The 23037-nt window shown below is 43.3% G+C and overlaps 1 protein-coding gene across 4 annotated transcripts in view; it reads left to right on the top strand.

Annotated features, from left to right (window-relative positions):
• The first annotated feature begins 6228 nt into the window (after positions 1 to 6228).
• The window catches only part of RMDN2 (regulator of microtubule dynamics 2), a 90847-nt gene continuing 74038 nt past the window's right edge, over positions 6229 to 23037 (top strand). For 2 of the 4 annotated variants that reach the window (XR_012902853.2, XM_075924967.2), the window contains exons 1-5: positions 6229 to 6483; positions 8235 to 8680; positions 11748 to 11934; positions 14367 to 14469; positions 17918 to 17978. Coding sequence is in view for 3 of the 4 variants with exons in the window: in XM_075924967.2 (XP_075781082.2) it covers positions 8247 to 8680; positions 11748 to 11934; positions 14367 to 14469; positions 17918 to 17978 (785 nt within the window). In the remaining variant the exon portion in view is untranslated. Of the gene's footprint in view, positions 6484 to 6552; positions 6888 to 8234; positions 8681 to 11747; positions 11935 to 14366; positions 14470 to 17917; positions 17979 to 23037 lie in introns of those variants that run through there. The other 2 variants (XM_075924966.2, XM_006131305.5) reach the window with 2 other exon arrangements.

The following is a 23037-nucleotide window of genomic DNA, read 5'->3' as shown; positions in this document are numbered from 1 at the left end:
GCTGGCTGTCCTGAGGCTGCAGCCTCCAGGTGAAGCTCCCTGCTCTCCTGCCCTCCACCCCGCAGAATGGCTGCCCCCTGTGTGGGTGAGTGCCAGAGCCAGTGCTAGACTGCCTGGCTCTGGGGGCCCCAAGTCATTGCGGAGGTGGAGGGGGGGGGAGGCCATGCCACGGCATGGTATGATTCATTGTAAATCTGTCCCAGGTAAGACTGAGCATCCCACTGATGTTCAATAAACTTTTTTCATCTTCTAGTAAAGAGTGGATAAGTTTAATTTGTAGGTGGTATTCACACAGGAAAAGTGACACGTGAAGATAAAACTAGGTGAAAACTACACAGGAAAAATAAAAACCCTGAATTTAGATAGTGTTCACCCCCTCTCCCCCTCCCCACACACACCACACCACACCACACCACACATTGTTGCTTTATTACTATTTCTCAGAGTGATAGAAAAGAGGGCAGGACATGTCCAAGCAGATGTTTTGAGAGAAATTTGGGACTGGAGGTATTGTGGGGCCATTTTTGCAGGGTGTAACCAAAAGCTGGTGGAAACACAGGGGCTGCTGCGTCTAGACTGGCATGATTTTGTGCAAATACTTTTAACGGAAAAGTTTTTCCGTTAAAAGTATTTGCGCAAGAGAGCGTCTACACTGGCATGTGCCTTTGCGCAAAAAGATTTTCTTTTGCACAAAAGCATCTGTGCCAGTGTAGACGCTTTCTCGCACAAGAAAGCTCCGATGGCCATTTTAGCCATCGGGCTTTCTTGCACAAGAAAATAACTTGGCTGTCTACACTGGCCCTCTTACGCAAGAATACTTGCGCAAGAGGGCTTATCCCTGAGCAGGAGTGTCGGAGTATTTGCGCAAGGACCACTGATTTTGTACAGTACAAAGTCAGTGTTCTTGCGCAAATACTCACACCCATTGTAGACAGGCGTCAAGATTTTGTGCAAAAGCACCTGCTTTTGCGCAAAATCTTACCAGTCTAGATGCACCCAGGGTATCTGAGTTGTGGCAGATTGCTGGCAGAAGCACTGACCCAGGCCTGTGCATCATGCTTTAGGTACCACAAGTACATGCTTGGCTGTTGGGATTCCTATCTATGGGTCACAGCAGAGCTTTTAAAGCACCTACGGTGACCCAGCCCCTTACTCGTCTCTGTTGTACCCCAAAATATGACACTGTACATTAGCATACCAGTCAACTGCTGAAAAATAACACCTGAGGAACTTGCACCATCCAAAAGATCAAATGCCTCCTACAAAGCAGAGAGGTTTTACAGAATTATTTTTGCTACAAGCAACCTAAATCACAGATTAAAATTAGGGTTGTATATAGCAAATATCCTACCACATATTGTGGGTGCCTTCCTTCCTTTCAATTCTTCTCATTTCACCACTTTTCCTGCTTTATATTGATATATTAACAAGTTATCATTTGCCAACAGTGATTTTTTCAATGTCTGGTTATTTTCCCCTTACATCAAAAACTTTCAGGCTTTGTCTATACTGCAGGGCTTTTGTGCAAAAACCTTTTTGCGGAAGAGATCTTCCGCAAAAACTTCTTGCGCAAAAGCGCATCCACACCTCAAAAGTGCATCGCAAAAGCGATGTGCTTTTGCGCAAGAGAGCATCGACACTGCATGGACACTTTTGTGCAAGAAAGTTCTGATTGTCATTCACAGAATGGCCATCAAGAGCACCTGTGCTTTTTCTGATAGGCTCTTTTTGAGCAAAAAACTCCTGCGGAGCGTCCACACTTGCTTTTTGCACATGAGCTGTAGCACATAAAGGGAGGAGAGGAATAACTCTACTGGCAAAAGCCTTCTGTCCTGTCGATTTCCTATATTTTTTTTGCACAAAAATGCACTTGAGGTGTGGATGCTCCACCAGTTTTTGCACAAAAACCTTGTAGTGTAGACATAGCCACAGCTTCTTGGTGGTGGGGGGGGGGGGCTCAGACGCTCCCCCTGTCTCAGAGCTCCACTCTGAACCACAACTTCAGAGCGCAGCCTATACATCTATTTTTAGGACACTAGTGCAAGCACTGCTAGCCCAACTCTGTCAACCTGGACTTGCAGGCTACATCCCATGGGCTCCAAAATGCTGTGTAGACCAGTGGTTCCCAAACTTTGCGGCATCACACCCCCTTTTTGATTTTTGAGAAACCCTCATGCCCCCCCAGCCACAAAACTTGAGCCCCCCCAAAAAAAGGAACAAAACAGCAAAACTTAGGGGGGGGAGGAGTGGACAAAGGGGGGCTGGGTCACCTTGTGCCCCCCCGGAATTTCTTCATGCCCCCCAGTTTGGGAACCCATGGTGTAGACATTGGCTTGGTTTCCAAGTGCTGGACTGTGGCAACCTGAGAGCAGGGCAACAAAGAGAGGGGAGGAAGCCACTGGCTTGGCCCCTCTTCTGCACCAGCATAGGTGACAACCAGAATTTTGGTGCTTGCACTCTCCAGGTGCATCTTCATTGCACCCTTAGTTCAAAATAAGCTTCACAATTTGAGCTCTGCAAATTATGTAGCTACTTTCCAGTCAATTTCAAAATAGAGCCCAATTACGAAATAAGCTATCTACACAGCACCAAATTTTGAAGTACTGTAACCCACAACTCTGAAATGTCCCTTATTCCTCATGGAATGAGGTTTACAGGGACGTCGGAACAGCAAGCCTGTTATATTTCAAAATAACGGGCTTGCTGTGTAGACGCGGGATAATGCTGCTGTGTAGATATAGCTTCTGAGGCTGTGTCTAGACTGACAAGTTTTTCCGCAAAATCATCTGCTTTTGCGGAAATACTTGCCAGCTGTCTACACTGGCCGTTTGAATTTCCGCAAGAACACTGACAATCTCATGTAAGATCGTCAGTCTTCTTGCGGAAATACTGTGCTGCTCCCATTCGGGCAAAAGCCCTCTTGCACAAATCATTTGTGCAAGAGGGCCAGTGTAAACAGCACATTACTGTTTTCCCCAAAAAAGCCCCGATAGCGAAAATGGCGATCGGGGCTTTTTTGCGGAAAAGTGCGTCTAGATTGGCCACGGACGCTATTCCGCAAAAAGTGCTTTTGCAGAAAAGCGTCCTGCCAATCTAGACGCGCTTTTCCGAAAATGCTTTTAACGTAAAACTTTTCTGTTAGAAGCATTTCCGGAAAATCATGCCAGTGTAGACATAGCCTGAGTGTTCGGGAGCTGGGTAAATAGAGCCAGTGATACTCCACACTTTAAATTGTGGAGGTGGAAGCTGGAAGATAGAATGCCCTGCTCCCATTGCTAGTGTTTAAAGCAGTGTTTCCCAATTGGTGCTCCTAGGTTCTGTGAAGAGCCAGCACTCCCCTGCCCCTTGACGAAATGTGGCAGTGGTTGGTTTGTTTGTTTCTCGAGAAAATGCGTTGGGGTTGTAGGGATTCCGTGGCCAAATAAAATTGGGAAACACAGGTTTAAAGACTATTGCTGGAAGAACTGCATGGTGCTGATGAAACAGCACACCCCTGGACCAATGGAGGCATTTTTCTTGCCTTAGTGTGCCTAAGCCAGCGTCTGCGGCAAACGCCTTTTGTGAGGTAGAGCTCAGCACCGCCCTATTAGCTGAATGATAATTTAATTCCCTGGATGCAGCATTAACTGCAGCCCCTGTACGTATTAGTCAGACACTGAACATTTCAGGAAGAAATTTTGTAAGCCAAGTGGTAAAACATTTCTAACACACACATGGCATAGCATGTTAGATCACCTCTAATTGCACAATAGGAACAATGGAGGACAGCAGTGCTCAAACTGTGGGTCAGGACCCCGAAGTGTTTTAATGGGTTGCCGGTAGACTTGTTGGAGCCTGGGCCTGAGGGTTGACCCCCCCACTACCTGTGGACAAATCTTTAGGCATTGGTGGCCAGGCTCAGGGTTACAGGTCTCCCACATGAGGCTGAAGACCTTAGGATTTGAAACCCCCCCCCCAACCCAAAGCAGTGGGGTTCAGGTGGACTCAGGCTTTGGTCCTCTCTCCTGGAGTCATGAATTAACTCTTGTTGTCAGAAGGGGGTCATAATGCAATGAATTTTGAGAATCCCTGATGCAGGGTACTCAGAGGGAGAGCTATCGCTTGTATTGTTTCTCATGGTTGGAAGCACTACACCTGCCCCCTGGCTGGTCCTATTTTAGCTAGCAGAAGACTAACCAGAGGAGCTGCTCAGCACAGAATTACTTAGTGCCCAAAACAAAGTTTGTTGGTGACATCACACTGCTTTGGACAATGAAAATATGTTGGCACTCCATCTGAAAAATCTACAGCCCTTGACAGTCAGCCTCATCACCTCACCACTAGATAGTGCTGGAGAACTTGAAATACTCATATGTTTACTAAAATTATTAATGAAATAGTTAATAGTATTGTTGTTATTCAACTTCATTTAGATGAATGAAGCATTTTATCCCCCTCTGCAAAGTATTGTTTTAGTTTATCCAGATAAGGCTGCTTTGGTTTATATTCAGTTCAAATGCTGCAGGTCCTCATTGCAAAAAGTTATAAATGTTTACATTTAAATAAAAGCATACATCCTTCAGGGACTGATGACTGCAGCTATTCACTAGTTGGAGACAGGCTGAAAACTTGGCCCTTACAGCTTTACGTGTCTTGCCAACTTTTCATAATTTATTACCTCACAGTCCCAACATTCATTCCTCTGACTTACTAACAATAGTTCCAAGCCCTGCCAGCCCCTAAGAAATATCTGCATCAGAAAGCCCAGCTAGAGGTCTAATTGTATAAGAACCAAATGAGACTTCAGAAGTCCAAATCACACCCCCTGAAGTATGGAAGCCAGTCCAGTCCAGATGGGGAGGACCAGAGGAAAGGTGTTAGACCAGATCAGACTTGCTTAGGAGAGCGTGAGGTTAACCAGATCCAAGGGGCACAAATGAATTTGTAGGAGGAGGCAGGCAGGAAGGTGAGGCTGGCTCAAGAGGAAACTAGTTTAGAATGAAGCTTCAGGGGGTAGCCAAGTTAAGTCTGTACAAAAAAACAACAAATGGTCTGGTAGCACTTTATAGACAAAACATGTAGATGACATCATGAGCTTTTGTGGGCTGAAGAAGAACTTTACCTCTGTGAATAGTCCTGTTAAAAATCAAAGTATGGTGTATGAGGGTGGGTGCACCATGCAATGTAAAAGCCTGTGAGGAAATAGCACCCCTTTCTCTATTGTACCAAAAGATTAGCTATGTGTCATTTCTTTCCCTTCGTGACCTAACCCCATCCCATTTATCGACTCTCATTTGCTACCACTGCCTTTGTTGCCCTCCAGTTAAACTTTCAAGCACCTGGTGCTCTCTCTCATGCCACTCCTCAAGCTTGAGAGGTGCTAACTCTCACCATCCGCAGATCAACCTCATTATCCTTTTTCAAAACCTTCCTTTACTGTAATGCCTACAAAAACTGCACAGTGACTCAGCTGCTGTCATGACAAGACCATTGGCTGTCATGCTGACCATTACTCTCATATTGTGTCCTTGTCCTTCCCAGCTATCTGTCCAGATCTACCAGTCTCTTGTCCTATGCTCAGATTGTAAGCTCTCTGACACAAGAGCCAGCTTCGTGTTCTATTCACACAGCGCCTAGCACGGTAAGATCCTGGTCCAGGACTGAGGCACCATGGAAACATGAATAATCAAAAATATATCCCAAATAATGGGAAGGCTTTTAGAAGAACTCAAAAAAGAACTAGATAAATTCATGGAGGTTAGGTCCATCAATGATTATTAGCCAAGATGGGTAAGAACGGTGTCCCTAGCTGCTGTTTGCCAGAGGCTGAAATGGATAACAGGAGAAGGATCAGTGCTGGTTCTCTTTTCTAGTCACTCCCTCTGGGGCACCTGGCATTGCTCCAGGTCGGCGGACAGGATACTGGACTAGATGGACCTTTGGTCTGACCCAGGAGGGCCATTCTTATGTTTCCTGCAAAATCCCTGCCCTGCTTTGGCTTCCTTTCTCTGAAGCGCCAGCCACCAGTAACCATAAATGCTGGAACTAGGGCTCTGGGGGAGGAGGCTACTGCAACTCCTGGCATGCAGCGGTTTCCATTATGCGATGGGGTTCAATGGCTCCCCGCCCCCTGCCTGTCAAGCAGCCCTGCCCAAAGGGCACTGCTGCAGGCCCACCGCCCTCACTGAGGGGGGCTGGCTACGAAGCGCCACCCCCACCCTGGGTCCCTGAGCCAGCCGGCCCGCGCACGGCCCAGCCCGAGACCACTGGGCGCTTTACAGGCGGTCTCAGGCCAGGCCTCGGAGCGCTACTTCCCTGCCCCCGGGCGGGCGGGCGGCTCGGAGCTGGCCGCAGCCCTGAGGGTCTCTAGCCCCGGCGCGGCCCCGCTCGCCCGGCCCATCCGGGTCTCGGCAGCTCCGGGGCGGCCCCTGCGCCGCGCCCGCCCCCTCCGTCCGCACAGGCGGAGCCGCGTCTGCTCTGCGAGCCGGAGCCCCGCGCTGCCCGGTACGTAACCCGGGCTGCCTCCACCCCGGGGTCCCGCCGTCGCCCCCGGCTGCAGGACTCCGCGCAGCGGTGCGGGGCTGCACCCGCCCGGGGATCGGGCTGCGGAGCTGCCTGCGCGCCCTTTGCCTGCTGAGAAGGCGCCTGCTCGGCCAGTGCAGCTGCCCCCGCGGGCAGGGTCTGGCTCCCGCCTTCCCCCGGGGGACGGGTCTGGCGGGGGTGTCAGTCACCCGCCTCTGGACTGTGCCCTGCGCACCGTCCCTGGCTAACCTGCCCCGGGGGGGAGTGAGAGCCGCAGTGACCCTCCGAGCTGGGGCTGGTGCACCTTCCTCGACTCCTCTAACGGCCCCTCTTTTGATTGATTTGTGCGTGTCTCAAATAGCCTCCTTCTGGGCTCAATCTGCCAGGTGAACTTCTCTAGAGTCTGGAGACCTTCCCTTTGGGCTGACTTTTGACCCAGGGGGTGATAACGGTGTTCTGACTACTCCTAAAAATGTTGTTCTGACTACTTCGGTGCATGGAAATCTCTCAGACAACTGTCAAATATGGAACTGGCCACAACAGGAAAATTACTGTGCTTCTTTAAAAATAACATTTTAAAATTAGGCAGATACAAGCCATAGCTTTTTTTTAAGCCTCTGTATATGTACAATAGACATTTTATACACTACATCAGTGCCTGCCGTGAAATAGGCTTGTGCCATTCCATAATGCCATAGCCAGGTATTTTGCATGTGGGAAAAATGCAAACTAAGGGAGCCCTTTTTTATTTTCTTTGAGGGCACTGCAGGGTGGCGGGGGGGGGGGGGGGGGGGGGGAGGGGAACAGATCTGCATGCAGAACTGACCTCCCAAATACTTATGTATGTGTGTACCTTTTAAGTGCATGAAGTGTGGGTCAAATCTCAAGTTATACACAAAAGTCTTTGTACACTCCCGGCTTAAGTTTTGTAAGATGCTGTGAACATATAAATCCCTAAGGGTATGTCTACACTACCCTGCTAGTTCGAACTAGCGGGGTAATGTAGGCATACCGCACTTGCAAATGAAGCCCGAGATTTGAATTTCCCGGGCTTCATTTGTATAAGCGGGGCGCCGCCATTTTTAAAACCCCGCTCGTTCGAACCCCGTGCAGCGCGGCTACACGGGGCACGAACTAGGTAGTTCGAACTAGCGTTACTCCTCGTGGAATGTGGAGTAACAGTAGTTCGAACTAGGAAGCCTAGTTCGAACTACCTAGTTCGTGCCCCGTGTAGCCGCGCTGCATGGGGTTCGAACGAGCGGGGTTTTAAAAATGGCGGCGCCCCGCTTATGCAAATGAAGGCCGGGAAATTCAAATCCCGGGCTTCATTTGCAAGTGCGGTATGCCTACATTACCCTCCTAGTTCGAACTAGGAGGATAGTGTAGACATACCCTAAGTAAATAAGTATTCTAGAAAGTGTTGCAGTTCAAACACAATGGATTGTGTAACATCAAACTACACAGATTTCTTCTCTTAATTTCTTTGGAGTTTTGTAACAGATTAAGTCACACGTGTTTGTGGCACATGGGAAGTATCTAAATTAAGGTCTTTGCAACATTGTCACTTACATTGCAGATAGGTAATATTTTATTACTTCTGAAGCTAATGGATGTATGTGATACCTAAATATATACAGTATCTTCTGGCTGGTATAGTCTTAGATTTATGATTTAAGAGTAAGAAACTATTTCTGATGGTGCAAATGATTTCATTTTCCCTCCTTCATTTTCAGACAAACAGAGAAATGTCCCACTCTGAAAACAAAAGCCTGATATTGGGCATCATGGCAGGGGCTGCTGGAATAAGTTTGGTCCTGGTTTGGTATCATAAGATCCGAAAACCTGGGGCAATTGTGAAATTGCCTGCATTTCTGGATTTACACAACAAATTTAATTCTGTGGATTTGCAAAATGAAACTCGTAATGAGCAAGGAAGACAGCTTCAGATACTGGAAAAATTGAATGGCTTACTATTGAGTGTAGAAGAACTGAAGAGAGAGGTGAAGTTGCTTAAAGAAGCTGTTCCAAAGCTGGAAGAGCTTGTTCGAGATGAGCTGCAAGGAAAGGCTGATGTTCGGCGGATTAGTCCTTCACACAGAGCAACGAAAAGAAGAAGAGCAGAGACAGCATATAGTGCAACAGAAACCACCAGCTCTGAGGAGGCAGACAGTGAAGGAGGGTAAGTTTTTAAAATATTTCATGCACAATACACCTTAAAATAGGCATGCAAACAACATTTTAGTACCATATATGTAGATATATGTTCTGTAAACAGCAGCCTAATTTATGTTTCATGTGTAGTCATTAAATATTCTGTATCTCCGCATCTGAAAAAGTTTTCCAAATCAGTAGGACCAGATCCTGTACCCGGCTCTGGCTGATTTGCACAGACCTTCTGAGAATATCTTAATTTCGATGAAATTTTGGTCAGAAGAAAATGAAGCATTTTGGGACAAGTGGGATAGAATGGTTCAACATTTTGTTTCAACATTACTTTTAATTTTGAAATTTATTATTATATAAAATTTTGGAAGTCAACATCAGAATAAAATGTTTCAATTTTAATACAACTGTCCCATTTTGATTGACTTGAAACATTTTTTTCCAAAATTATATTTTTCCTGGAATTTTAAATTTTTTGGGTTTGTTCCTATTCAGAATGAAAACAAATTCTGAAAAAAAAATGAAAAATTATATGTAACATAATTTGTAGCTCCTACACAGCACTGCTCTTAACTTTCTCTTGGAGGCATCCCATATCACCACTGCATCAGATGGGATGTTTAAAAAGAAGCTCCTTCTGAAATGTGTCAGTGTGCATAGCTCTTAATACATTTAAAAGGCTAAAGGGCAGTGGTGGGGAGGGACCAGGCGCGAGCCGAGACCAATGATTCCTGGCTCGTGCCCAGTCCCCTCGCCATTGCACCTCTGCTTTTTAAATGTATTAAGAACCTGGCAGCTCCTAGTGGTTTTCCGTCTCACACCTGGTCCCCTGCTACGCCTCTGCCCCTCTATCCCTCTACCTCATGGAGATGGTGCTGGAGGGAACTGGCTTTTAAGACGGCTCCCCCCTGTGCTGGCTCCTGCTCTCTTTCTCCCCCCCACCCTCCACCCATGCCTCTGATAGAGGTGGCAACAGGGTGGGGGTGGAGGAGCGACTAGTTGAGTCACTATTTGACTATCCAATAAGCTTATGCTTATCGGATAGTCGATTAGTTGCTTACATCCCCACTGCAGATATTTAAAATATTTTATAAATGTGAGGAGGATAGAACAGTCAGTGACTAAATGTATAGGTAAATGAAATGTATAAGTAAATGTTCCTCAGTCCTGCCAACAGTTAAGCAGAAGCTTAAATTATGCATTTGAATATTCCCATTGCTCTGTGTGAATAGGGTTACTAACATGTGAAGCTATGTATGGCTATGTGTAGACTGCCCTGTTAAATCAGAAAAAGATATGCAATTTGCAGTAGACAAATTGCAAATCTTTTTTTCAATTTACTTTCAAAAGAGGCTTTTTCAAAATTTGGCGCATCTGCACGGCACCAAATTTTGGAAAAAACTGCTCTTTTGAGCCATCCTTGAGATTATTATGATGAAGCTTATTCACTTGTTATGATTTCCACCACAAAATATTGGTCAGCCATGAGATGTTTACAGATTTTCAAGTGAAGTTGTAGAAAAATGGTCATGTGTGATCTGAGCTGATGCTTTGTATTGTCAGGTTTACATAAAACCCTTTGGAGTTCTGTGATGGGCTTGCTGTGACTGACATGAGTGCTTCTCAGAACAAACTTGACCTTGGCATTTTTTGCTTATGTGCGAACATCTTGCAATAATCTAGCCTGTGTTTCAGCCTTGCAATAATCAGTCTGTGTTTCAGCCTTGAACAGGGAATGTTTTGCAGGAAAAAAACCCAACAACAACAAATGGGGGAGATGTTATTTCTGCTAGTTATCATTAATGATCATAGATAACACTGAGACCTTGATTCCCCATCGGTTGGTGCTCTTTGCAACTTTACACTAACTCCAAACATTTTCAGTTGGTAGTGAAACAAAACATCCCCTTTTGCCTGACTCTATTCTGAATATTTCACTTATTTTGTCCACCTCTCTTTGCTTTTCAGTTTGTCATCAAACAGCTTTATATTCCTCTTTTTTTCCTCATACCGAGGGGTTAATTTAGATTTATAAACTACAGTGCCAATACTTGAAATGTTTGTTATACAATAAGCAGCTGCATACTTTATTAAAGTATCCAAGCAAACTGTAAAGATACAGTGTAATTTGAATTCTGGTAGCTTTCTTAAAATGATCACTTAAAATGACTGTTCAGGAACTAAATATCACTGTGCACAATATAAGTTATTTAAACTATCCTCAGCCATTCCTGGCAGCACCTTAAAGGGTCTTATGATTAGGATCATACTAAATTCATGGTCCATTTTGCTAAATTTCATGGTCATAGGATTTTTTTAAAAAATCACAATTTTACCTATTTAAATCTGAAATTTCATTGTTTTGTAACTGTAGAGGTCCTGACCCCAAAAGGAATTCTGGGGGCAGTTGCAAGGTTATTGTAGGAGATTTGGGGTACTGCTCCTCTTACTTTCGTGCTGCTGCTGCGAGATGTCATCTTCAGAGCTGGGCACCTGGCCAACAGCCACTGCTCTCTGGCCACCCAGCTTTGAAGGCAGCACAGAAGTAAGCGTGACAACCCTCTCTCCCCCAAATAACCTTGTGGGCCCCCCTGCAACTCTCTTTTGGGTCAGGACCTTCAGTTTGAGAAACACTGGTTTCCCCTGTGAAATCTGTATTGTATAGGGTAAAAGTACACAAAAGACCAGATTTCATAGTCCATGATGTGTTTTTCATGGCCATGAATTTGATAGGTCCCTACTTTTGATGAACACATCTGGTAACAGGACCATGACAGCTCCAAAGATAGTGTTGAAAACAGAGTAAGAACTCACAGTATTCCTATGCTCTAACCACTAGGAAATGCCTCTGGCAATCATGTTTTGCAGATTCTTAGTTAGGCAGAATACATCAAGATTATTTGCTTAATATGCTATTGATAATTAATCTATTTTCCAATTCAGAATAGAGATACTATAGTGTAAAATGTTTTTGAACTTATCAGGAATTGAGCTAACTTCTTTAAAGTTGGGGAACTGGCACTAATTACCATAGAATATTTTGTCAATATTTTTAGAATATTGAGTTATTTCTATAATTTTAGCTATATTACAGCTCACACTGATACAGAAGGAGAATCTGAAGAAGAAAAAGGATTACCTGCAGCATCTGCAAGACCAGAAAAGGAAACAGAATTATTTGATCTTCTGCAGCGCATGGACAGTTTGCATTGTGGTTCAGATGGTGATAAAAAGGAGAGCTTCAGACTGTTACTTGAGAGAGAGGAAAAGGTACTAAGGGATAAATATGCAATTATTTTCATAGTCCTGGCTGTCAGTTCACTACTGCATATGTTATCCTTTTAAGTCTTTGAAATGTTAAAGCTAAATACAGAAAATATGCAAGGTTTTGTACAACAGTTTACATTAATAACAAACATTCTAAGTGTCATCACATCAGTATTTTTGTTAGGGTAGCTGTAAAAGTTTGTTTTGGTTTGTACTAAAGTTAAACTATATCCAGTTCTAATTTGTTCATGCTTCTTAAGGAACAGACATGTTATGGACTTTTTTAGGCATAAGGAATAGTTTTCCCATTTTTTAAATGTATCTAAATGGAAAAGTCCTACAGCATTAAATAGGGAAGAAACCAATAGAGTGCTAAAGAAATTTATCATGTGTTTACAGAAATAACACTAAAAACCAATAGGGAGAAACCCACTGAAGCCAGTGAAGTGGTGACAGTTTACATCACCTGAGGATCTCACCGATAAAATTGAATAGAGCAATGGAGAATGTGTTTCCAGCATCCTATAGAATTCTATAGGAGAGTAGGACAGGGCGCTCACCTCTTGAGTGCTTCCTAATGGCTGGGTGTGGTACTGCAGACCTTTCTTGCATCTCACTGCAGATTTGTGGGTCTTCAATGGCTTAGCTCTTTAGCTAAGTCTCACAGTCCGTATGAATCCCCTCTAGGGTAACTCGGTTTCATCAGTGTGCCCTTAGCAGTGTGTTCAGCAATGCCTGTGGACCTTTTGAGTCTAGCCTTTTTCTCATGCTTTTAGTAAAGAGTCTCGCCTGGGACCTCAGCCCTGCTCCTTGGCCTTTTAAAATTAACCCCTTTTCTTGGGCGTTTAAACTAGATGTGCCCCCTTTCTAATGTTTAGGTCATTCCCGCACTTGCTGGTGAGGGACCTGCCCCACCCGGCTCCTCCAGGTCCCAACACCCAGCAGCCACTAACTGCTCTCTCCAGTTTGCTGCTGTTATTCCTTGGGCCTTTCCCCATGCAGCACCCTTCTCTTTGCCATATCTCAGAGCTTAAGTTCTCGGAGCGTCTTCCTCCTCTCTGAATGCAAATACCACCGGAAGCCTTATGCTTTTCTCTAGCACTCCTGTGACCACAGAGGAGCACCCTTCCCAGCTCCTCTGGTCAGAGACAGCAATTCACCCGTTTGGGCCTTGTAGCTCCTTTTATCTGAGTCTGCTGGGCTCTGATTGGCTTCTGCCATGTAGTCTGTCTAGTCGGGCCTATAGAACCTATCTTTTCATAGGGCAGAGGTGGTACAGTGATTCTTAAACTCTTGTACTGGTGACTCCTTTCACAGAACAAGCCTCTGGGTGCCACCCAGTTTATAAATTAAAACCATTGTTTTTTATATTTAACACTCTTATCAGTGAGGTGTAGCAAGGTTTACGGTGGAGGCTGACTGCTTGTGACTCCCCATGTAATAATCTTGCAACCCTTTGAGGGGTCATAACTCCAGTTCGAGAACTCCTGGTGTAATAGGACTGCATGGCCTCAAGCAGGGGGCTACAAAGGCCTGGTATACCCCATTACAGGGGGTTATAATTCTCTATTAAATTCAAAAGGGTGATCTGAAAAACCAGTAGAAAGCTACAATTTTCTGGTACACTCCCTAAGACTGGGATAGTCAACTATTTTTTATCAAGGTCCAGATTTCCTGGTGAAGCTATAGTCAAGGTCCATACTCTAGAGTAATTAATAATAAAGCAATAACGCAATAATGATAATAATAAAGCAATAACAATAATAAAAAGATTTTGGAGTCTGTGCAAAACCGTCTGGCGATGCAAATTTGACCCATGATTTGCCTATTTACTACCTACACTAGGACTTTTTCTTTAAAATGAGTTTGACCTGTCCTTGAAATCACTGGAAGTTTAAGGTGTGGTAATCAATACAGTGTGTACTCTTCCTACATTTCTTCTGGGTAGGCAGAGATATTAGTGATTCTGATAGGATTCCTCATTTGAGTGTAGAAAATAGCTGTCAGACTGGTAGCTATGATACTTACTGTGAGTGTGTGATGCGTATTTTATTTCATACATTTTAAAAAAAAGCTTACTGCATGATATATTTTATAACAGGTTACCTTTTTTATGTGATGATGAACAGTTTTATAGAAAGTCCTTTTGCACAAATAACCCAAAAACCTGTACAAATCTAATACACTGGTACTAGCTAAGTCTCCCGCTATTTATTTCTCTTCGTAGAGGAAACATTAATCTACCATGCTCACCAAACATAACAAAACTAGTATGGCAGAAATAAAAATAGCCAAATGGGGATGGGGCCAGGAGGGAGAGAATAAATATGCTGTTAACTTATTTTAACTATTATTCAAGGAAGCTATATAAAATTATCTTTACATTTTGGTCAATTTCATTGTCTAATATATCTGCTTTTTCCTTTTCCATTCAGTATGGAAACCATGTGGAGTTTCTTTGGAGATTTGCACGAGCTTATGGAGATATGTTTGAGACGACTACAGATGTTGAAGAAAAGAAGAAATATGTTGCTAGTGGTAGGTGGAGTAAAAAGCTGGCTAGATAAAATGGCACCTGACTGTTGTGAAGAGGCTCATGCTGTCAACTTATTGTAGTCCAAGCAGTTTTGTAATCTGTTTGATTATGAGAGCATTTAGACCTTGATGAAAATGTTTTGTGTGATAAAACTGCCACAAGTTTTGGAATCAAACACTTAGTTTCACTCTGCTCAGAAGAGTTCTTGGAAGGGGTTTTGCCAATCAGGATTCACTCTAGTCGATGCTTTTAATGCTTAAATGTGAGCCAGACTGACACAGAATTAAAATTAACAAAGATCATCAGCCTGATGACAGCTAAATAAATGCCAAGGCAAAGCCAATATTTTTTCCCCTAGGGTAAAGGTAGAGGTCCAGGGTTTCCTGCCCTACAGTCTAGTAACCTTGTCTTAGGTGAGGAGGACTGAATATGACTCATTCTGGAGCCTGGGAATTCTGGGGACTAGAAGCAATGCTAGAGACTGGAAAGCAGAACATGCTGCATCCACATCACCTCGCCTGTCAATCCATCATCTCATTCTGCATGTCCTGTTGTCTGATGAATCTCAAACTGGTCAAAACTGAATTCCTGATTTTTTTTCTTTCACATTACTTTCTTTTTCCTTTGTAACTTTCCAAAGCATCACCATATTGGCCATCACTTGAGTTTATGATCTAGACCAGCATTTCTTTAAGTGTGTTCCACAGTACACTGGTGTGACGTAGAGAGAACAGAATTAAAAATGGCTGCCCTTAAAGGGGCAACACTCCTTTTTTTTTTTTGCGCAACAACTTTTCCCTGGGGCGGTGTTTCCCAAATGGTACTCCACGGAACCCCGGGGTTCTGCGAAGTGGAACTCAGGTTTCCCCCAAAAAATTCTTCTCCCTTGCTCCCTGCAGAGCCCATAGGCAGCTCCTGCTGTGGCTGTCCCCTCCCCAGCCCACAGGACAGCCCCTGTCCCACAGGTCCTCCAGTGCTGCGCAGCCTCCTCCTCCTCCACATATGCAGGTGGCAGTTTTTACAGTGGCTGCTGTTGCTGGGAGGGAGAGGAGTGGCCGAAGCTGAGGAGCTGCTCCCAGACCTTGGAGTTTTAAAACTGCCGCCTGCAGGGAATCTGGCTCATGCTCTGCCGCCCCCTCCCCTCCCACCACCTGGGGTGTGTTCGGGCTCTGTTGTCCCCCCTCACCACCTGGGATGCACTCGGGCTCTGCTGCCCCCCTCCCCTTGGGGCATGCTGGGGCTCTGCTGCTCCCCCCCACCTGGAGCATGCTTGGGCTCTGCTGTCCTCACCCCCTTGGGGCATGCTCGAGCTCTGCTCCCCGCCCCACCTGGGGTGCCCTCAGGCTCTGCTGCCCCCCCGCCTCGGGGTTTACTTGGTCTCTGCTGCCCCCCATGCGCTGCTGCTCTCTCTCCCCTGCGCCCCTCCCCAGCCCTGCTGGCGGGGACGGTCGAGGTTTCTACTCGGAGGTCTGCTTTTTTTTTCTTGACAAAAAATAAAATCATTGGTGTTCCCCATAAAAAAAAATATTGTTTGGTGTTCCTCAATCTTAAAATGTTTAAGAAACACTGATCTAGACAGTGCTTGGTCCTGCCATGAGGGCAAGGGACTGGACTCAATGAAGTCCAGTTCTAATGGTCTGTGATGTTATGATTCTATAACTGGGAGGCTGTCGTTTGCTTTCTCTTCCCAGTCCTGCACATTTAAATCTAAATCTTTTCACTTCTTTCTCTTCCAGTGTCTTTAGCATCTCTAGTAATTCATTGAGAAATGCTCATCCAGCCTGTCTTGATCTTGACTATTGCAACATTCGTCTCTCTTCCCTCTCTCAGATCCACATTGCTTCCTCCTCTTCCATACAACACACTGCCACTAAAATCATCCTACTTGCCCATCTCTTGGATTACATCATTCCCCCTATACTTCATTCACTGGCTCTGCATCAAATTTAGTTTCTCTTTATTGCTATCAGACCCCTACATAATCCACCCTTTCCTTGCTTATCCCTTTGTCTTGTTCTGAGTTTTCATTAACCTACTCCGCTTCCCCAGCGATGCCAGCCTGAACCATTCCTTTGACAGCTTCTCTCCCACACACCACCTCTCCATGCCTTCTTTTGTACTACACATAGCATGTCCTTTCTGAGCTGCTCCTTAGGATACCTGCTTTGTCTGTCAGCCAGTCTCTCAAGAAGATTCATCTTTGTCATGATTCCTGTCAGAAACTTGCAGGCTGATGTTGTCTTGTTTCATGACTGGCTTTGATATGTTAATAATAAACACAAGTGTATCTTTGTTATCTCCCCTTCCACTTACTGCCTATTTGTTTACATGTCTCCTTTGGGCAGGGAAGTTGCCATCTTTGCATGGAACGTGCTCAGCACACTGGAGCTACCAGTATAAACAATAATAATATATATATACACACTTTGGACTCAGATAATTTGCTGCTGCACGTGATTAATTTTAGCACTTGATGGGAGATAATGATAAGGTGCAGGGCAGAGATGAGAAGCAATGGTGGTATGTAAAGTAGGTCATTGGTATTTATGTGATCAGCTGTGTTGAGTGACAGTCTGTTCAGATATTAATCCTGCAGTGGCTCGATATTCTGAGTTCTAAAGTCTCTTGCAGTGATTTTTTGTATGTTTGTTTTTGGAAGAGGCTCAGAGAGAACCGTTTCTAAAGGGGACTTGGCACAGTCACTTATTTTTAATTCCAACTGGACAGAGGATTATTTGTTTTACCTCTTGTTTTTCTAGTTATTTATAAAAATAATAATATTAATAAAAAGTGTGGCTTAATTGGTTACAGAAAAGGCTTTAAATACAGCAAGCTCATCCTCCGGACTCCTATTCAAAATTTGACTTGGGCCAACTCACTTAATTTCTTTATTCCTGAGTCAAAAGGAGAACATCACTGAAAACCAGTTGAGTGCATCTGAAATGAACTATTCTAAGTAAACAAAAGTATAAAAAATGCATTTGTGTATGTTGAACGTACTGTGAATCCATAATGTTACAATATCCCTTTCAATGTTTAAATGGAATGTCAAATTGGTTTCTTTTTATAGAAAATTTATATAATCTCAATATGTAGTTCCTGGCTTTAATCTAAGATAGTGAGGTCCTTTAGAACAGGTTGAACCTCGCTAGTTTGTCACCCTTGGGACCTGACTATGGGAAGTCAGTATTGTCTAGCAGCATTACCAATACTTCCACTACTTACTGGGCTCTTAGAAGACAATTAGAGGTCAATTGGAGCTAAATAACAGCACAGAACACTGAGAGCAAGGACTGGTGTCTGTAAACAAACTTTAGGGGACCACAGGAAACTTGGTCATGTCCATGAGAAGTGGACATTCAGCTAACTAAAATCATGCTGGACTATGGATGTTGCCAATTAGAGAGGTTCAACCTCTCTAATCTTTATATATCTTTATTTCTTTTACAGGAAAAATTGTAGCTGAAAAAGCTATTCAGCTGGATGCCATGAGTGCTGAGAGTCACCAGTGGTAAGTTTGAATAATGGAGAAATGTTGTTTGTATTAAGGGTTTCTGCAAAGTCAGAAAGCTGAAATTGTCTATAAACAATGTCCACAACAAATCCTATAGCAGTTAGTTACAGGTTGCATACTTTTATTGCTGTAGATTATTGGTTGACTATCAATTTTGCAGGTTAGCTGTTTATAATTTGCTGTAAACTTGCTTCAATTTATGGTGAAATAAGGCACTGTATCATTTTCCACTAAGTATAATGAAAGGCAGGAATGAATATTTGATTACATGAGTATCTCCTATAATTTTCCATTGTCTTTGTTTTCTTAACCTAAACTATGCAAAACAGTTCCATGTTTGACATTATTTTCTTTGTGATATTATTTTTCCAAGCTCATGCAAATGCACCCATCCAAAGTTCTAGATGAACTTAAATATGTAGCAATAAAAGTTAAATAATAAGCGCCACATTTGAAACCCTTTTCCATATTGAGCAGTATCTTTCTATGCAAGTAATCCCTCTGGAATCCAGAGTTTTAACACATTATGATAATAAATTAAATGGAAAAAAATCATAGGAATTTTATAAGAATAGCTAATTATGAAAAACAACAAAAAAAAAAGTAAACAGTGTAAAAGAAGAGAGGGACAAATGGGAAATAACCGCTTATGTGAACATTTGGAGATTATGGGACATTCAGATATTAAGTTCTGCATTTTATCATGTTACTTGATGAAATGTTGTTAGTTTGGAATTTCAAGATATTGGCCAAATGTCCATCCAAAATTGAAAATTCTCCCACATCCTGATACAACAAGAAAGAAACTGTGAGAGTAGTGAATGATTTGCAGCTTTAATAGGATGCCAACAACTTAGGGTCTTATGGATCAAAGGAAAAAGGAAACTCCAAACTCATTTATTCAGCTCCCTATTGTTATAAACCAGGGGGTTATTTGCTGCAGCACTTTAGTTAATCTCATAATACATTGTGAGGAGTAGGTGACGTTATGGGGTATGTAGGCCTATACAGGTTAATTCCGATAACATAAATTGTACCTGAAAAAGAAGAGTAGATGGCCAGTGCAGACTATGAAGATCAAATGTGAAGTGTTCTTTATGAGGAACATTGCATTACAAATGGGCCAGTAACTTCTAGACTACCAGAACTTTTTTCTATAGTTTTACTTTTGAAAATTAATATATGTTTTCCTGTAGCTTGATGTAAAAATTAGAGTCATGAACAAAAATGACACATGAAAAGTTGGTACTAGAGTTGGGCAAAATTTAGAATTTCTGTTGCAAGAGAAATTCCAACATTTCAGAATTTTTTTAGTCTCAAATTGGAACAAAAAGTCAACATTTCCTGAAAAAAAGTTGAAAGAAATATAGTTTGATGATATCAAAATGGCCTCATTAAGGCACTTTGTTTCAGTAAGACCAAAGGGCTTTGTGTGTACTACTACATTCTACAGTAATTTTAAGGTAATATAATATAGTTGAAACAAATTGTTTTGATCTTATTAAAATAAAGCACTTATCAAAGTCTATGGCTACATCTACACTGGCATGATTTTCCGGAAATGCTTTTAACGGAAAAGTTTTCCATTAAAAGCATTTTCGGAAAAGCGCGTCTAGATTGGCAGGATGCTTTTCTGGAAAAGCACTTTTTGCAGAAAAGCGTCTGTGGCCAATCTAGACGCGCTTTTCTGCAAAAAAGCCCCGATTGCCATTTTCGTGATCGGGGCTTTTTTGCAGAAAACAGAACTATGCTGTCTACACTGGCCCTTTTGCGCAAAAGTCTTTCGGAAAAAGACTTTTGCCCGAACGGGAGCAGCATAGTTTTTCTGGAAAAGCACTGATGATTTTACATTAGATCGTCAGTGCTTTTCCGGAAATTCAAGCAGCCAGTGTAGACAGCTGGCAAGTTTTTACGGAAAATCAGATGATTTTCCGGAAAAACTTGCTAGTGTAGACACAGCCTATATGTTCCCATGAAATGTTTTAAGTGTGACTGTCAAGGCTGTTCCCCACTCTGGCATGACGAATGCAGGAGTTGGGGGCTCACAAGAGCACTCCAAAACCTTGCCTCCACAGGCTCTGGTATAAAAACTCCTCTCCCCCCCAATCCTAATACCCAGATTTTGGGGAATCCGTTGCTACCACCCAGGTAATTCCAAGAAAAAAAAAACAGGGAAGAGATCACTTGGGAAATCTCTTTCCTAAGGTAAAACTCTCTCCTCCCCCAACCTCCATTTTACTTGGAGTTGGGAAAAACAGGGAATCCAGAGATAGCCATGGACTCTGTCCTTGTCACTAGGCACTGAGTCCTAAGGACACAACAATCAACCAATCCCGGTTAATTAGAAAAGAAAACAATCCTTTATTATCCAAACAAAACTGCAGTTGCAAGCATAGTAAAGTGGCTAGATAGAAAGAGCCACCAATTGATATAGATACTCTGAGAAAACCCCTGGGCTAACAGACTTAGTTACAAAAGAAAAACCCCCACAATTAACAGCTCAGACGTTATTTCCACATCCCCAAACAAGGAAAACAATAAATCCCGGTGGACTAGCTAAACTGTTCCCTACTTACACATTGTAAGAAGTCCATTCTTAGAGAAAGAAGTGTCTCCCATCTCCCTCAGTACGTTGAAGAAACTGCTCTAAACCTCAAACAAAGGACAGAGAGAGAACCTCTTTTCCATTATGACAGTGACAAATCAGCATACCTGACAGAAAGATATTCCATCAAAAATTGTCTGTTTGTTTCAGGTTGAGTTTCCTCAGTGCTGCTATTTTATCTATTATTTACTTCTTTTCTCCTTTCTGATGAAAGTTTTGTTGCTGTTTCTTTCCAGTGTCAGTTTGCTCATTCTTTACTATTTATCATATTAGTCTGCCTGCTAGGTTGAGGTCCCCACTTCATTGTGTTGTCTCTGAACAGTTATTCTTGAGAGAATTGCTGTACTCCTAAAATGGTGTATCCTTCCCCTTCATTGATGTTCATATCACTTCCCCTTCATCCATCTCTACTTTCTGGCTATGGGCCATTAAAGAGGTATTTTATGGAAGGGGAATTTCGGCTTTGCAAGAGGACATTACCCTTCAAGGCTTTTAATTTATCCTCTCTTCCATGCTGACCTTATCATAGTTTATAAGTAAAATACTATAATGATAGGCCTCCTCTAATGGGAAAGTACATACAAACGTGCGGAAACCAAAATTAGACCAATCAAAAAACTTGTTCTAGAGGCTGAAGTGTGGAAGGAAGTTCCATGCTTCTTAACATGGGGTGTGTCTTTTTTTTTCCAGCAAAAGTATATATGTTGTATAGTTTTTCATCCTTGTATTTTAAGTGCAAACTTTTCTTTTACTATGCAACCAGTGACACAGTGTCTTTTCAAAGACATAATGGCATTGTAAGTTTCATTAGTTTGGAAAGATCAAGTGCTCAGCACTGGTGGTGATTTTAAGGATTGATATGCTATAGACTGTCAAGTAGTTTATAATTCCACTTTGTTTTTGAAGAATATTGCAATATTTTACATTATTCCCCCAATTAGTATATGATAAGGGTTATCTATAGTTCACTCTGCACATGTGATGCAGATGGGCTGCAATAACAAAAGCAACAATAGTATAGTATAATTCCTAGCAGTCAGCTAAGTCTACTTATCTGCTTTTATTAAGGTCATAAACTTTTGTCACTTGAGGCTATGAAAAAAACACCCCCTTGGCGGCATACGTTTTGCCAGCATCAGCACTCATGTGCACAGTGCTATGTTGGCTCTCCCACTGCCATGCTCCTGGAGCTGGGAGGAATCTGGTGCTACAGAAGTGCTCTTATAGCTGTGCTGCTGTAAGTGGAGACCTGCCCTAAGTTTGTATAGTTCTTTCTCTTTGTCTTTCTTCCTTGATGAGAGACACTTATAATCTAATAACAAGGGGGAAATGAAATTTAATTAGACCATTCAAAATTGTACAGCAAATTATTATTCCTTGCTCTTGTGGAAGAAAATTTGTTGTATAATTTGGCAGTAATGTTTCCCTGGATTTTATTTTGTCTGTCTGTTGGGAACATAACATCTATCCGTCTCAGAGGGTGAAGATGATAAGATTTCAAAAAAGCATGTCTCGGAAGTTGATCTCTATTAAGTAGGAGCTCTAATTAAACGTAAATAAATTTCTGTATGTACCAAGCCAAGGAAGCTCAGCAACCATGAAGTATAATTGATTGAAAGGGAATGTCTGTATCCAAGGACTGTTAATTCTGGCTTTCTTTTCCTACCCATTCAGATTATTTAGATTTATTTGTCCTGATAACCATATTCTGGATGTTCTATGTTAACCCTGGTGACTTTTTAGCTTGTTCAGAAAAGTCCTGTGATATGAGAACAAGTGATGGGCATTCTCAGCAAAGACAAATATGCCTTTCAACCAAGAAATACCTTTGTGTCTGCCAGGAACTATAGGCTGGAAGCTCTGGCTTCAGCTGGGATTGTGTGGGCTGAAGCCCTGATCCCTGACTGGAGCCCTGGGGGGCAGAAGTTGGAGCTCAAGCAGGAACTTAAAGCCCTGGAGGGTGGAGCCACCAGCCTAGGTCCCTAAGCCCAGGCAGGAGCTGGGGATGGAGGGAGGAATCCCTGAGCTCTGGTACCCAGAAACCCAGCTAGAGCCTAGGAGGAGGAAGCAGCCCCCGAGCCTGGGCAGGAGCTGTGGGGAGGGTGGGGGGCAGCTCAGGCAGGAGCTGTGATGGGCAAAAGCCTGCAGGGAGAAGGAAGCCCTCAGCCCAGGTCTTTGAGCCCAAGCAGTACCTGCAGGAGGTGAAAGTCTAGAACCCCAGAAGGAGGGGAGGAAGGAGCAGCAGCAGCTCTGAGCCCCGGCAATGACCACCGGTGGGGCAGGGAGTGGAGGGGGAATCCCTGAGCCTGGGTAGAGCTGTGGGGGCTGGAGCTGCAGAGGGTGGAAGCCCCAAGTCCCACCTGACGCCCTCGCACTTCCAGCCCCAGCCTGATTGATTTTCAGGGAGATTGGGTTTCATGGGGCAGGGCCAATTTCACAGAGGGGCTGTCA

This window comes from Pelodiscus sinensis, chromosome 3, assembly GCF_052426305.1.
Source record: "Pelodiscus sinensis isolate ZL-2025 chromosome 3, ASM5242630v1, whole genome shotgun sequence".
NCBI lineage: Eukaryota > Metazoa > Chordata > Testudines > Trionychidae > Pelodiscus > Pelodiscus sinensis.
This window is presented reverse-complemented; position numbering and strand designations above follow the sequence as displayed.